This window comes from Hirundo rustica, chromosome 2, assembly GCF_015227805.2.
Source record: "Hirundo rustica isolate bHirRus1 chromosome 2, bHirRus1.pri.v3, whole genome shotgun sequence".
NCBI lineage: Eukaryota > Metazoa > Chordata > Aves > Passeriformes > Hirundinidae > Hirundo > Hirundo rustica.
In genome coordinates, this window is record NC_053451.1 from 100,514,130 (window position 1) to 100,527,229 (window position 13,100).

The 13,100-nt window shown below is 45.5% G+C and overlaps 1 protein-coding gene across 1 annotated transcript; it reads left to right on the forward strand.

Moving 5' to 3' along the window:
- The first annotated feature begins 1,671 nt into the window (after positions 1-1,671).
- TMSB4X (thymosin beta 4 X-linked) lies at positions 1,672-3,310 on the forward strand. Its single transcript, XM_040055021.2, has 3 exons — positions 1,672-1,825; positions 2,376-2,489; positions 2,848-3,310. The coding sequence occupies exons 2-3, from the start codon at positions 2,390-2,392 to the stop codon at positions 2,880-2,882; spliced, it is 135 nt and encodes a 44-aa protein (XP_039910955.1). The 5' UTR covers positions 1,672-1,825; positions 2,376-2,389; the 3' UTR covers positions 2,883-3,310.
- The last annotated feature ends 9,790 nt before the right edge of the window (positions 3,311-13,100 follow it).

Here is a 13,100-nt window from a genome sequence, read left to right on the forward strand (position 1 = left end):
TTTCAGAGGTGCTTGTGAACTGCAAGAGGAAACTAGACTTTATACACCACATCTCCAAATGCAAAGGAGCTCAGCTTTAGAAAGACTGGAAATCCTGGTTCACTACAGAAAGTATTGTTGGGATTGCCATGGGGACAAGATTTTACCTCCTCAAAAATACAGCTCTGGAAATGCTATGAAAAATAGCCAGCCAAGGGGGAGAGGACAACCATGAAACAGAGCAAGCAGCATCCCCAGGGAATTTACGGACATGTATTTACAGTTCTCCTTGCATTTATTAATACTGTTTGTGACTCAGGGCTTTTAATTCACTAGCAATTGCACTCGCATCGAATACCCTGCTGGAGGGCAAGGAGCAGGGAGCAATACACTCCAGGGTTTCCATTCAGGTACACCAGAAGGAGCAGAAACTAAGTGAATTCCCACATGCCTGCTCCTGTACCCCCTCAGACCTGGAAAGCGAGCGTGCCTTTGCTCCCGTGCAGGGCTGCTGCCAGACAAAGGCGCAGAGATTTCCCCGTCTCCCCGTCAGTCAGCCACACGCACACGCACACATGCTCCCCCCGGCGTCTCTCGGCTCTTTCACGTGAATAATTCAGCTATTTCCAATGCCGTATGTGCAGAAACAGGAATCACGGGTCCCATACGCCCCTTGCTTCTTCCCCCTCCCCTGCAGCAGCTGCCCACCAAGCCAGATGATGCTGCGGTTGGGAGCGACTGCTGCTCGGCGCTGCCTGTTTGAATCCCCCGAGGGATGAGCCGAGGGAGCCGCTGAGCACATCTGGAACGCCGCAGCGCGGGCAGGCAGCAGCCCCGACCCAGCCGAGGGCCCCCACAGCCCCGTCCTCTCCCCAGCCCTGGTCCCAGCCCTCTTTCTTTCCCTCCGGGCACCGTCAGACGGGGCCGGGCGCGCGGGGCCGGGCCGGGGCCGCCCCGCTGCTCGGGAGCGGGGCTGGGAGCAGGGCCCGGCGGCATCTGGCCAGAGCCATTGTCTGCTGGCCCGGCACCAAACCTGGCCTGGGGGCGTCGCGGGGTGGCTCCCCTCTGCTGCCGCAGCGTTGCGGCGACAACAGCGGTGGGATTTTGCTGTCCCTGCATCGGGATGCAAAGGCAGCGGGGGGTTGGGGAGGGGGCAGGGGAGCAGCTCCCGGAGCTCTGCAGGGACGAGGGTTTCGGCTTCTCCTTCTAAATGCCGACATCTGAGTAACGTTATCAGCGAGACGATATTGCTCAACCTGGGGAGCGCCGCGCAGGGATGTGGAGCACAACCACCGCCCGGCTCCAGCCAGGCACAGCCCTCCGCCGCCGCCCCTGCCCTGGCCCTGGCCCCTGCCTCTGCCCTGGTCTGAGCCCCCGGCCCGGCCCGCCCCGGACACGCTGCAGCCCCGGGACGGGATCCGGGAGCCAGGGGCAGTGGCCGCCCCTCCGGACACGTCCTGGGACTGCCTCCCGTCGACTGGAGCCGCGGCAGGGACCGAGGAGACTGGGGCGATGCTCGGCTACGAGCCGAGCCGAAAGCCGTGCTTGTGTTCTCTGAATGTGCGCGTCTGTCTGCGTGTCTGTGTGAGTGTGTGCAGCTTTGTGCGCGCGTACGCGTGTGCGCGGGGAGGAGCAGGGCTGGGCGACGAAGGGAGGGGAAGGAAGCAAGGGGGGAAAGAAGAAGAGAGAGAAACGCGGAAAGCGGCAAAATGGTTAGTGGTGACATCACCGTCATTTGCATAGGCGCGGGGATAAAACCGCCCCGCCAGCGAGCGCCCTTTATACTGGCGTGCGGAGCGGCGGCAGCAGCGAGCGCCGGACCGAGCATCACCGCGCCGAGACACCGGTGGGTCCCGCCGCACCCCCCGGGCACCCCCCCGGCTCCCTCGGCACAGGCAGCGTGAACCCCGCACCCCTGCCGGGGGGGGGGACCGCGGGCAGGGCGCGGGGGCTTTGTCCGGGGGGGTTGCAGGGAGGAAGGGAGGGGGCTATTGTCCGCGTCGGGGTATTGTCTGAGGGCGCGCTGCTGAAGGGCGGTGGCCTGCGAGGCGCAAGGCGGCTTTGTTGCCGTCACGGGGCTGTATTTTTTAATTAGTTTTCCCTTAACGAGTTAAAAACGCGGTCGGCGCCGGGTGCGTCCCCCCTATTGTGCTCCGCAGCGCGCAGACAGTGGGAGCTGCCCCCGGCGGGGGCTGGCGGCGAACCGCAGCGCCTGGGGTGCTGGGTTATCCAGACGCTTGTAAAAAATTAGTATTGTTTTCAAATATGACGGGGGTGAAGCGTTTCGCTTGCGGCGAGCCGGGGCGTGCGGCTCCCGCGGGTGCCCGCGGTGGGTGCGGCGGGGCCGGGCTGCCCTGGCCGGCGGTAACGGGCTCTTCCCCTCCCTCCGTGCGCAGAGTCACCTGCCAACATGTCCGACAAGCCAGACATGGCCGAGATCGAGAAATTTGACAAGTCCAAATTGAAGAAGACAGAGACGCAAGAGAAAAACCCGCTGCCTTCAAAAGAAAGTGAGTGAGGGCAGGCGGCAGGGAAGAGCGGGCACGGAGAGAGGGAGGGAGGGAGACCAGGGAGGGAGGGAGGAAAGGATGAAGGGAGGGAGGCGGAGGAGACAAAGAGGGGCGGCAGGCGGGAGCCGGGGGTGCGGCGGGTGTAGGGTGGATACACGGCTGTGTCTGTGCTAGACTGCGAAAACCTGAACCCGCCGCCTAGCAGCGCTTAATTTACAATTATTTACACCCCGTTTTGAGCTGTAGCTAAAAATATACATTCATTTTGGCAATTTATAGCAATTGTTATGGGAGTGCATTTCAGGTTCTCGATTTTCATTTTGTTTTCTCCTTTTCTGTTTTTTTCCCCCCTTTTTAGCAATTGAACAGGAGAAGCAAGCGGGTGAATCGTAATGAAATCTGCCCTTCCAAATTATGCACTGTACATTCCACAAGCATTGCCTTCTTATTTTACTTCTTTTAGCTGTTTAACTTTGTAAGATGCAAAGAGGTTGGATAAAGTTTAAAATGACTGTACTGCCCCTTTCACATCAAAAGAATAGAGAGAACTACTGACACTGAATGAAGGCGCTGCCTTTCCCTCTGCCTGTCTGGCGTTGGTCCTGGTGGCATGAAAGAGCTTGCATGTTGATGAAAGAAGAACTTGGGTGGGACTACAGTAAACTAGAGTAACACACGAATAAATGCAAAGCTGTACCAAGGTCCTGCGAGCTGTAAAATGCAGTTAATCGAGTGCCATTTTTTTTTTTTTTTGTTCAAATGATTTTAATTATTGGAATGCACAATTTTTTTAATATGCAAATAAAATGTTTTAAAACCTGGATGGTATTTATGTCCTCTATTTGGAGAACTGTATCAATGGATAAGAAGCATAAGAGCCGGTACTGAGATACAGGATACTATAAAACCTTTGGAGATGCCTCAAACATCAGTCACCATTCTCTTTTTTTTTTTTTTTTTTTTTTTTCTCTCAATATGTGTGCTCATCAATACATAAACTTGTGATCATCGAAGCTAGTTTTTAGACACATTTCAGTAAAAATTTGCATCTCTTATAATTTGTCACCATGTGAGTATATCCCTTAAAAGTATTTTTTATGTAGAGATTGATAAAGGAAAAAGAGGGAAAAAAAAAAAAAAAAAACCAAAAAAACCCGGGCTGCATTTATTGCTTTGCCCCACCCATAGCATAGTTCTTTTATTGAGAACCATTCTGTACTGTTGCAGAGATTCAGCCTCGGTTGTATAAACCCCTTATTAGTTTGTTTAATAATTAAAGCTTGTTACTTTGATACGGTATTTAAAGGAAACTGTAACTTGAATTTTAAGTCCAAGATTGAGAATAAGCCTTTTAGTTTCCTAAAGCATTATTGTTTGGTGTCCCATGGAAATAGAAGTTATTTTGCTACTATGTTGCTCATGTTTTGCACAATGTCTTTTAACAGTCTCCTTGATCCTAAGAACTGGTTTCAAAGTTTAAACAGTTACAGTCTTTTTAAAAATTCAGAATGGACCATTTGGGGACAAAAATGTTGTGGTTACTTATAAAATAAAGATCATAAAAAATGATGTGGCATGCAAATAGCCACGCTCCATTGCTGGTTTACGGCAATTCTTTCAGGCCTGGGACAGTTTTTGGTTATTTTTCTTCAACTGACTGCGGGTAAAACCTGTGATCCAGGGAGATCAGTAGGAGTTGACTTTAGTAGTCATGAATTTCATCAGAGTGGAGTGAGTAATGAACATTCTGGGAAACAAAAATGCTGTGAGATAACCTGTAGGAGGGTGGTGAGCGTGCTTCTGCAGTGCCTTAGTTTTATCTTATGGATTTGAGGCTGCATTAATTTCAGACAGTTCCTATAACGCAAAATTAGTCCCTCTGGGGAGGCTTGGGTTTTGCTGAGGCTGCTGACTTGGTGGGGTCACGTAGATTTGAGATTTCATCCCATCACTGCTTCCTAGAAGCATCTGACTGCAACAATAAGCTGTCCTTGGTTTTACACCGTTGAGGCAGTGGGGCTCCTCTCCTTGGAGATTTGGTGGATGTCTGTGCTTCTGGAGAAGGTGGGAGCCAGAGGGGTGCCACGTGCTTGTGGGCACAGTTCCCAGCCCCCCAGCAGTGGAAGACTTGCAGAATTGAGTGTTTGGTAAGAATCTCAGATCAGGCCTGAGATTTTTTGGTGCAGTCCATGGGAAGATTTGGGAAGTCCTGATGTCATATAAGGGCCTTCACAGTAATTCAAGGTGATGAGTTCAGGAAGGAAACGAACCATTTCTTGTGCTTGTTTAGGCTCTGATTTTATTCCCCATGTATAATGGGAATGATGGGAAACTTACAAGCTGAGCTTCTGAAAAGTCAATTAATCAACTCCCAGCTACTGATCTTAATCAGGTGACACGGGATGTGACACGACGTGGTGCAGGAGGGTACAGTATGAGCTGCATGTGAGCAGAGGAGTGGAAGCAAGTGCTTGCTTAGTGTGGATTTATCTACAGGAAAAAAACAGCAAGGTGCTTCTGAGGAAGGCAAAGCGTGAGGTGTACACAGCTCTGCTTAAGTCATTGAAAGTGCATGCTGAAATACAGCATAGTTCAGCAAAAATATAACGGGCAATGAATGATGCCTGTGACTTCACGTCTGCACGTCCAAAGTGATCAGAGCTGGTCCAAGGGTACCATCAACTGCAACACGAGGTGGTGGTGAAGCTCAGGTCTGTTTTCAGGAGATAAGGCAATAAGCCACTACTACTGTTATAGCTCTGTTTCTGCCATCAAGGACTGAACAAATTTACAAAATCAACTGTGAAGAAAACCTTCCAGGTCAAATTCAGGGATTACTGACTGGAGCCCATCATCCTCTGCTTTGCTCCTCGTTCAGCTCTTTTCATACATTCAAAGAAAATTGTGGCAGGTCTCTGCCGTGCTTTGCATAGGCAGTAGTGAGATGGTCACATCTGACACCTATTTCACGGCAATGCAATGGATGATGTGAAACATGAAGGCTTGGAATCGATTGTAATACTCAGGACTGTGTCTGGACTGGTTGTTGGATGCTGTTAATAAAATCACTCTCTTCAGCTGTCAGTCTAAAAACATTCATCGGCCACAAATTAACTAGGAAAAGAAAAAAAATACAGCCCAAAACCTGGTTATGAAAAAGGGTCACAAGGAAGAGAGACATATGGATTTTGATCTCACACTCTGTGCAGGCACAGTCTGCCAGCCCTGTGAGAGTTACGGTGTCTGGTGTCGCTGCCTCCCCACCCCCAGCCGAGTGGCAGCTCACCGAGGTGATGTGGTGAGAAGCTCTGCCCCCCAGTACTGAAGCAAATTCTTCCTTTCTCAGTGTTTCTCAGAAGATTTTTCTCTCCCTTCCACGCGTGTCCCCAGATATCATTAACTATACATATATTGGACAGAAAGCATATGCTAACCGTATCCAAAATAGATCATTGTGGTAATAATTGCAGAAATGTGGAGACTTCAGTGTAAGCATTTTGGTCTTCTAGGCTATTTTTGTGCAATGTTGAATGTGTGATAAAACACCACTTCCCCTAGTAACCCTTTACTTCCCTAGAAACAGTGTAGAAATGAGCAGTTCCTATTGTGTATTGTGATCATATATGGCTGCCACATACATCTGCTACACAGCAGAATTTTATTAATAAGGGACCCTGCGCTACTCCAAGCATCATATAAAACCCAGTGAGCACATGATACAGCGTTCAGTGCAATAGTTCCACTGGGCTGATGCTAAAATGGGTGTGAAGAAATAAAAAAATGCAGCTCTTGCTTATTTGTTGATATACAGTAGGATGATGATGCAAAGCAACCTATGTCAGGCTTATCCCTCTTTGAGATCCTCTGATGTGCCAGCTTTGCGCATTTTCAATTTGAACAGGCAAGGCAATCAAATTCTAAAAGAACGAGCTATTTTGTTTATTCAGAGAAAAGGAATTGCAGACAACATTTATTCGTTATTTGTATGCTGTGTGGCAGTTTCATTTGCTAGTGTCTCTGCGATATGGTGATTAAAAAAAAAAACAAAAACAAACAAAAAACCAAACCAAACCAAACAAAAAACCAAAACAAACCTCCCCGCCCCCGACAAACAACAAAAAAACCCCCACCACTCTGTGCTTTACCATACACCTGTTTCAAAATTCTGTGGCTTAATGACAGGAGTCTATTTTTCTCTCTGTTTTCAGCTGAAGTTAATGACCTGAATTCCAGTATTGCTTTTACCAGGTTTTAAAAAATGTCAGAACCCTCTCTGACTTCCTCTTCTTCCTGCTTAGAAAGAAAGAAAGAAAGAAAGAAAGAAAGAAAGAAAGAAAGAAAGAAAGAAAGAAAGAAAGAAAGAAAGAAAGAAAGAAAGAAAGAAAGAAAGAAAGGAAGGAAGGAAGGAAGGAAGGCAGGCAAAAAAAAAAAAAAAAAAAAAAAAAAGGCAGAGTGAGTTCTCAGAGATGCTTCATTTGCCTCTGGGTTAATGAGCTTTTAGCATATTGGGAGCAGAGCAAAGATAATTTTTTCTCCTGTTTCCACAATCATGAGGATTACAACATTGCTTTTTCTCCTTGTAATCAAAAACTGGAGTTCTCAGGAGGTTTTTTGGTCTCATGGAGCTTGGGCTTTATGAAAACTGTCAGGCACGACAAGATTCATGCAATGTTATGGGAATGGGCAACTGGGAGGTTCTGCAACCACTGCTCCCTCACAGTGAGTGGATGCTGATGGCTAAGCAGGATCAAATATAGCCTTAGTTTAAGGCCATAATATGCAAAGAATGGCATAGTGAGATGAGTTTGTTTGCTTGTTTGCATGTTTTGTTTTGTTTTTTAATTTAAATTCCCGTGACCTCGGGTTTTCTGACAACTCTAGATTTATTTTTGCCTAACACAGGTTTTCCTTTCAGCAATATTTTGGAGCTGATTGAGTGGATTTACTCCAGCGCAAAAAACATTTCCAGCATTTGAATAGTCCCCAAATATTCACCAAAACATTGTCTTGAAAAAAGTTTCATCCTTATATTGACCAAGCGCTTCTCAGTGATGAAGAATATTTTCCCCGCTATTGTAATTCTCATAATTTTATCTTTGGTATGTGGTCATGGGCTTGAAATTTAGGCCTGGAAAAAAATCTCATGTGATTTTTAGATCTTGCAGATTCCATGAACAGACATTTGAAGTGCTCTTTGTTTGCATGTTATGGTCAAATATTGAGTACAATTACTACAGTTAGAGATGTGTTTGAAAATGGAAAGAAAATCCGCAAAAATCAAAACAACTCACCCCCAACAAACACCAAACCAAGAAGAGGAATGCATTTGTGTGTTTTGTAATATCTGCCATGAACAATTTAGTTATTCCTGGTATCTTCTAGTGGTGTGAAACTATTGCAGTAACATTCAGGTCTCTAAAATAAGTCAAATGAACTCACTGAAATCTACTTTATAGACCGAAAGTATGAAATTCAGACTCAGATGGTTCAGATCTTACCTAATGTATTTTGCAAATTTCAATAGATATTACTTTATGTTTTATTTTTTGTAATGGTGCTTCCTTTCCATCTGACATATAACCATACATGATATGGTTTATGTTATTCAGGTATAGCATTTTTAAATGTTTTGAAATGGATGAATACTTCTTCAACCATCACTTGAAGTTTTTGGATTTATTTTTAAAGCCTTCTGCTCAGCTAGATTTTGATGTAAGATAATGTAGGGAATTGTGGAGCTACATAGTAATCAGAAAAAAATAATTTGCTGGATTAGTTTTTCATGCATTTCACTTGCTCTGTATCATGTGGCTTGTACAAGAAAATTGATCCAACAGAAGGATATTCTTCATACTTCCACCTAAACTGGACACTTCCTCTGACAAATGTCACTGACTCCGTGTGCGGCGTGAATAAAAGAGTCCATTCTTTGCACTGCACATTTTTCTGGATGTTTAATGTGAGAACCAGTAGTGGGGAAAAAGAGGCCTCTGCAGAGTGACATCCTCGGACAGAAACGTGGGCATGGACCCAAGCATCCACATTGCCAAAGTGGGAACCATCTTCAGCACGCTGAGCACCCTCCAGGCCCACTGCAGGTTTACTCACACCATTTGGGTTCTTGTGAAGGGGGACCTGTTGGCAGGTGACCCACTGTGCCACCCCGTGGTGTGCACTGCTGGCAGTATCACAGGCTGGGCCCCAGAGGCAGCCCCAGGGCAATCCCCAGGGCAGCAGAGACTTTTGTATTTTAACATTTCAGTTCAGCTTTCTCGTCACTTCAGTCACGAAGTTTCAGCCATACAGAGCTGTAACACAGAATGCTTGAGCCCTACTAGTCCTAGGCTGGAATGCAGAACAGCCATAACCTTATGGTCCTGGATCAGTGATGGCTTTGCATCCAAAGAACAGGGCAAAGAGCTCATATGTAAATTCATAACTTAATAAAATTAATTGCCAGATTAAGGATACTACTACCAGCTTTTGCTGATGGGGTGCCTGATGCCTACCTCTTCAAAAAATCTTGTCCTTATGTTAGACCAAAGGCTAGAAGGTCCCACGAAAAGTTATTGTAAATAACTTTTCATAATAAAACATAAAACATAAAAAGTTATTGTAAATAGCTTTTTCATAATAAAATGACTTTCACGAGAAAGCAATAAAAGATGAGCTTTATGCAAAATGTCCAATTCCCTAGCAGCAGCAAACAAAACAAGGTATAGTGTTGGTGAAAGCATCAATGATTTTGCTCCCAGAGTTTTGTTTCAGTGTGAATTAGGACTAAGAAATCTCCTAGCAGCTGAGCTATACCCCACGACTCCGACATGTTGGGGCAGGACAGATGGATCTCAGACAATCTCATCTCCACAGCTCGCAACTAAAAAAGCAGCTGATGCTTGGATCATGCAGAGAACATTGCTCCTGGGAAGAACTTCACGTTTCTTTAATTTTTTCATTCTTTTTTTTAGCAAATTTAATTACCACTCTAAGAGACACAAAAAAATCTGCTGCCTGCTTTTCTCATGGTAGCTGACTTGCCAGCATTAAGTGGAGGGGGGAAGGGGAAGCCCTGAAAATTAATGAGGCTAAAAATGACACCACTTCTCAGCATGAGGAGTTAGGATGATGCCAGGAGGGATAGAGGTGAAATTCTGGGAGGCGTGCATCCTTCTACAGTGGTCCATAGGCTGTACATATTCATACATGTCTGCTTCCCTGGTGCTTTGCTTTGTAAAGTCATCCCCGCTGCGTGTGGGAGGTGTGGGTTACACTGGGAAATGCCAAAGTCGCTCTTGAAGTCCTTGCTGCATTTTAAAGGTTAAAACTAGGAACAGACTGGCATTCTCCTAAAGGTCTTTAAATGGAAGAGCTGTTTAATCACATGCACTGCAGCACGAGTAGAGCAGTCTCTTCTATATCATTCTCAGCTGGAATTTTTGAGCTGATAGGCACAGAGTTTGTTTTCAGCGAAGGCAATGCTGTGACATCTACAGTTTGCTCTCTCCAAGATAATAAAAAACCAGCAAATAGTGTTTTGAGACCAGGAATGGTTTCACACAGTTTTTAATTTGGTTGCCTAAAAAACTTCTAAATGCACATTTAGGATCAACAGTCGTAGAGCAGTTGAGTGCTCACACCTTCCAGTGAAATTTCCCTCCTTGCTGAAGCGAAGTCCCTTTGAAATGCCAAGGTGCTGAGCAGGTGTGGTTGCCTTCATTTCTGTGAGTTTTCTAGATATGAGGCTATTTTTAATTTGAGTGTCTAATTAAGGGTAATATAGTTTTAGTCCCATGCAACTCTCCCCAGTTTATGATATTAGCTTGTATGGGGCCTCCTAGCCAGGACTCTGTTGCAATGAACACTTCTCAGAAGGAATGGGAGTATCCCCCCTCTTTGCACAACATATGAAATGCAATCACATGTCTCAAGGTTTTCTCTTCTCACTGCCTCCTTTTGCATATTCTAATTTTTCACGGAATCCTGCCCTAAATTAGTTTTTCTCCACCTAGATAAACACCCTAATAATACCCCCATTATGTGCCCAAGAAGTTTGGTCTTCTCCTTGGTCCTCATTCATCCAACCCAAGCTGTGACCCCTGTCAGCAACTACTCCCTGCTTCAGATCATATGTCTGACTCCACTATATGGTCTAATAGTCTGTCAGATCGCTTGGTGTCCCCAAATTGCTCACTCTCAGCAGGAGGCTTCTGCCAGCTTTTTGGCAGTGGAACTCGTACCTACTGCCTGAGATGGCTGTGCCTTTAAAATACTGCCAGCAAAAGCTTCACTCTTTCTTTTCGCCTCTGTATGGAGTGACCAAAACTGGTCCTCAGGGCTGATCCAGCAGCGGAAACAGCTGCATGCCAGCAACCTGGAAGGGTTAGGTGCTGTGTAGGCTGCCTATCAGGAAGAGAGAGCTCCTCTCTAACCTTTATACCATCCTTCCTATTGTTTGTCTTGGCTTCAAAACAATAAATTTTAGAGGGTTGTAATGAGCTTGTTTATTTCTAGTGCTAAATTCCTAGACTTATCCTTTTTCACACTGCTAGCCAGCAGTGGGAAGGTTAAAAATGCAGTCAGTTACCAGTGGCAACATACCAGCGTTGTAAATCCTGCCCACACATCTTCAGATCTACTGACATTTGAAACATCTAGGTCTTTTCTGTTAGCTATGCCAGTGTAATTATGTCTTGGTATAGCTTTTTTCCCTACATGTCATCCTTCAGGAGTGCTCAGATAAGTATATTTGAAGGATATAAATGGAAGGAGAAAGAAAGAAGGAGGCTGAAGTTACAAAGAAAGAAAGGAAGCCATTGCAAATAGTTCGCCGGGGTGTTTGAAAAAGCAGTATCACATATTAATAGTTGCGATTTAATAGCAGATTACTGATCCCTCTAAATTATTTGAGATTGTTGCCTGTGAGCTGCAGGACAGGCCGTGCAAGTGAAATCAATTACAGTTCCTATCAGTACCGTACGCTTATCTCGCACAGCAGGGATGTGGAGGTGCTGTTTGTCCTTCCAGTCAGCAGTGCCCTAAGCTAAACAGGAGGGATGCAGTGGAACTGGCATATATGCTAAGGCAAAGGTGTGAAATCTCCATGTGAAGACCAGTGAGTCATTGCTGCCTCTCTTTAGAGTCAGCAGGGAGAGGAGAAAGCCTTGCTGTTGGTCAGGATTCAGCTCGATGCAAAACTGGCCCAAATGAACGTGAGAACCTTTTGTTTACGGTGCGTGCACACACACACACACACACACACACACAAAAAACAACAAATGAAATTTCCAAATGGAGTGTGTTTCCAAATGCTGAGAGAAAAAGGCTTCACTGCTTGGTCAAGGCCTTCCTGCCCTGGTCAGGAGCCAAGACCACTGCTGTTTCTGCAGGACTTTGTGAGAGTCCAGCCCAGTACAGGTGACAAAATGGAGCCACAGGTGATGGGAAAGGCAGCCGTGACTTCAGCTGGATGTGTCCAGGGAAGCAGCAAGTCTCAGCTGGGCCCTGGTCCTTGGCAACTTTCCTCTGTGAAGCACTTTAGAAGAGGGCAGGGTGAGAGGCTCATCCCCTCATGCCCAGCTCTGGTAAGTGGTCTTGAAAAGTTTTTTATTCTTGTTACTTGCTGCTGGCCCAGGGACAGCAAGGATGGGACTACCCAGAGTGCTGGTTCTCCTGGAACAGAACACCTCACTCATCATCCCTCACTCAGAACAGTGTCCAAATATGCATGTGGAATTAAAGGCAGATAGGAAACTGGAGTACCATGCAGTAGTTAACATGTTTTAAAATTCCTCTTTATTGATATTTTTACAAAAGTAATATAGCTTAGATCAGTGCGGTATTATGGGCATCTTAATCACATGTGTCTTCAGGCATGGGTATCTTTATAAAATGTTATTATACTTAAAAGAAAATGGGCCACCAGAGAGAACAAAGTAATACAAATTTATGATTATGAAGCAATCACTAGTAGTTTACACCCTTGTCCACTCCTCTGTGGAGGATTTTTATGGGGTGGGCATGCTCCAGGCTGAGAAAAGGTGGCAGTAACCAGTGGAACTAATCACAGGAGTAAACACCACACCAATGAAAAAGATTTGGGAGTTGTTCTCTCTGCAGGTAAATCAATTAATTATGTGATCAAGGCCTGTGCTTTGGTCTTTGCCTATGTGTTAAAAATATAACGCCATTCTGAATTTCAGCCATACACACTAAATTCCGAGAAATTATTTTTTGTGATATGAATGTATGTTAGTGGGCCCTTACAGATTGCTTCTTCCACAGATGCAGAGTATAGATTTTTTAATCTGGTGGTGGACTGTCTGCTGCCTTCAGCCACTGTTCTTGTATTTGTATTTGTATTTGTATTTGTATTTGTATTTGACAGTAGTGAGGCCATTTTTACAAATCCAGCACAATTTATGCTCAGTTTATTTCTCGCCTAGAAGAGTATATCACACGCAGACTTTCCTTCCTAATATGAAAAACAGTATTTCCAGCGTGGTAGTCAAACATACTTTTGCCCTTCAGAGCATTCAAACATTACAGCACTCAATAGTGCACTCAATATCTCCAGTGTAAGTTTCCAGGATCCCATTTATTAGTGTACACTGT

What these genes read in the sequence shown, in the direction of transcription:
- TMSB4X (XM_040055021.2), top strand. Translation starts at nt 2,390, where the DNA reads ATGTCCGACAAGCCAGACATGGCCGAGATCGAGAAATTTGACAAGTCC. An exon ending in CCCGCTGCCTTCAAAAGAAA is followed by an intron (nt 2,490 to 2,847) that starts GTGAGTGAGGGC and finishes CCCCCTTTTTAG; the next exon opens with CAATTGAACAGGAGAAGCAA.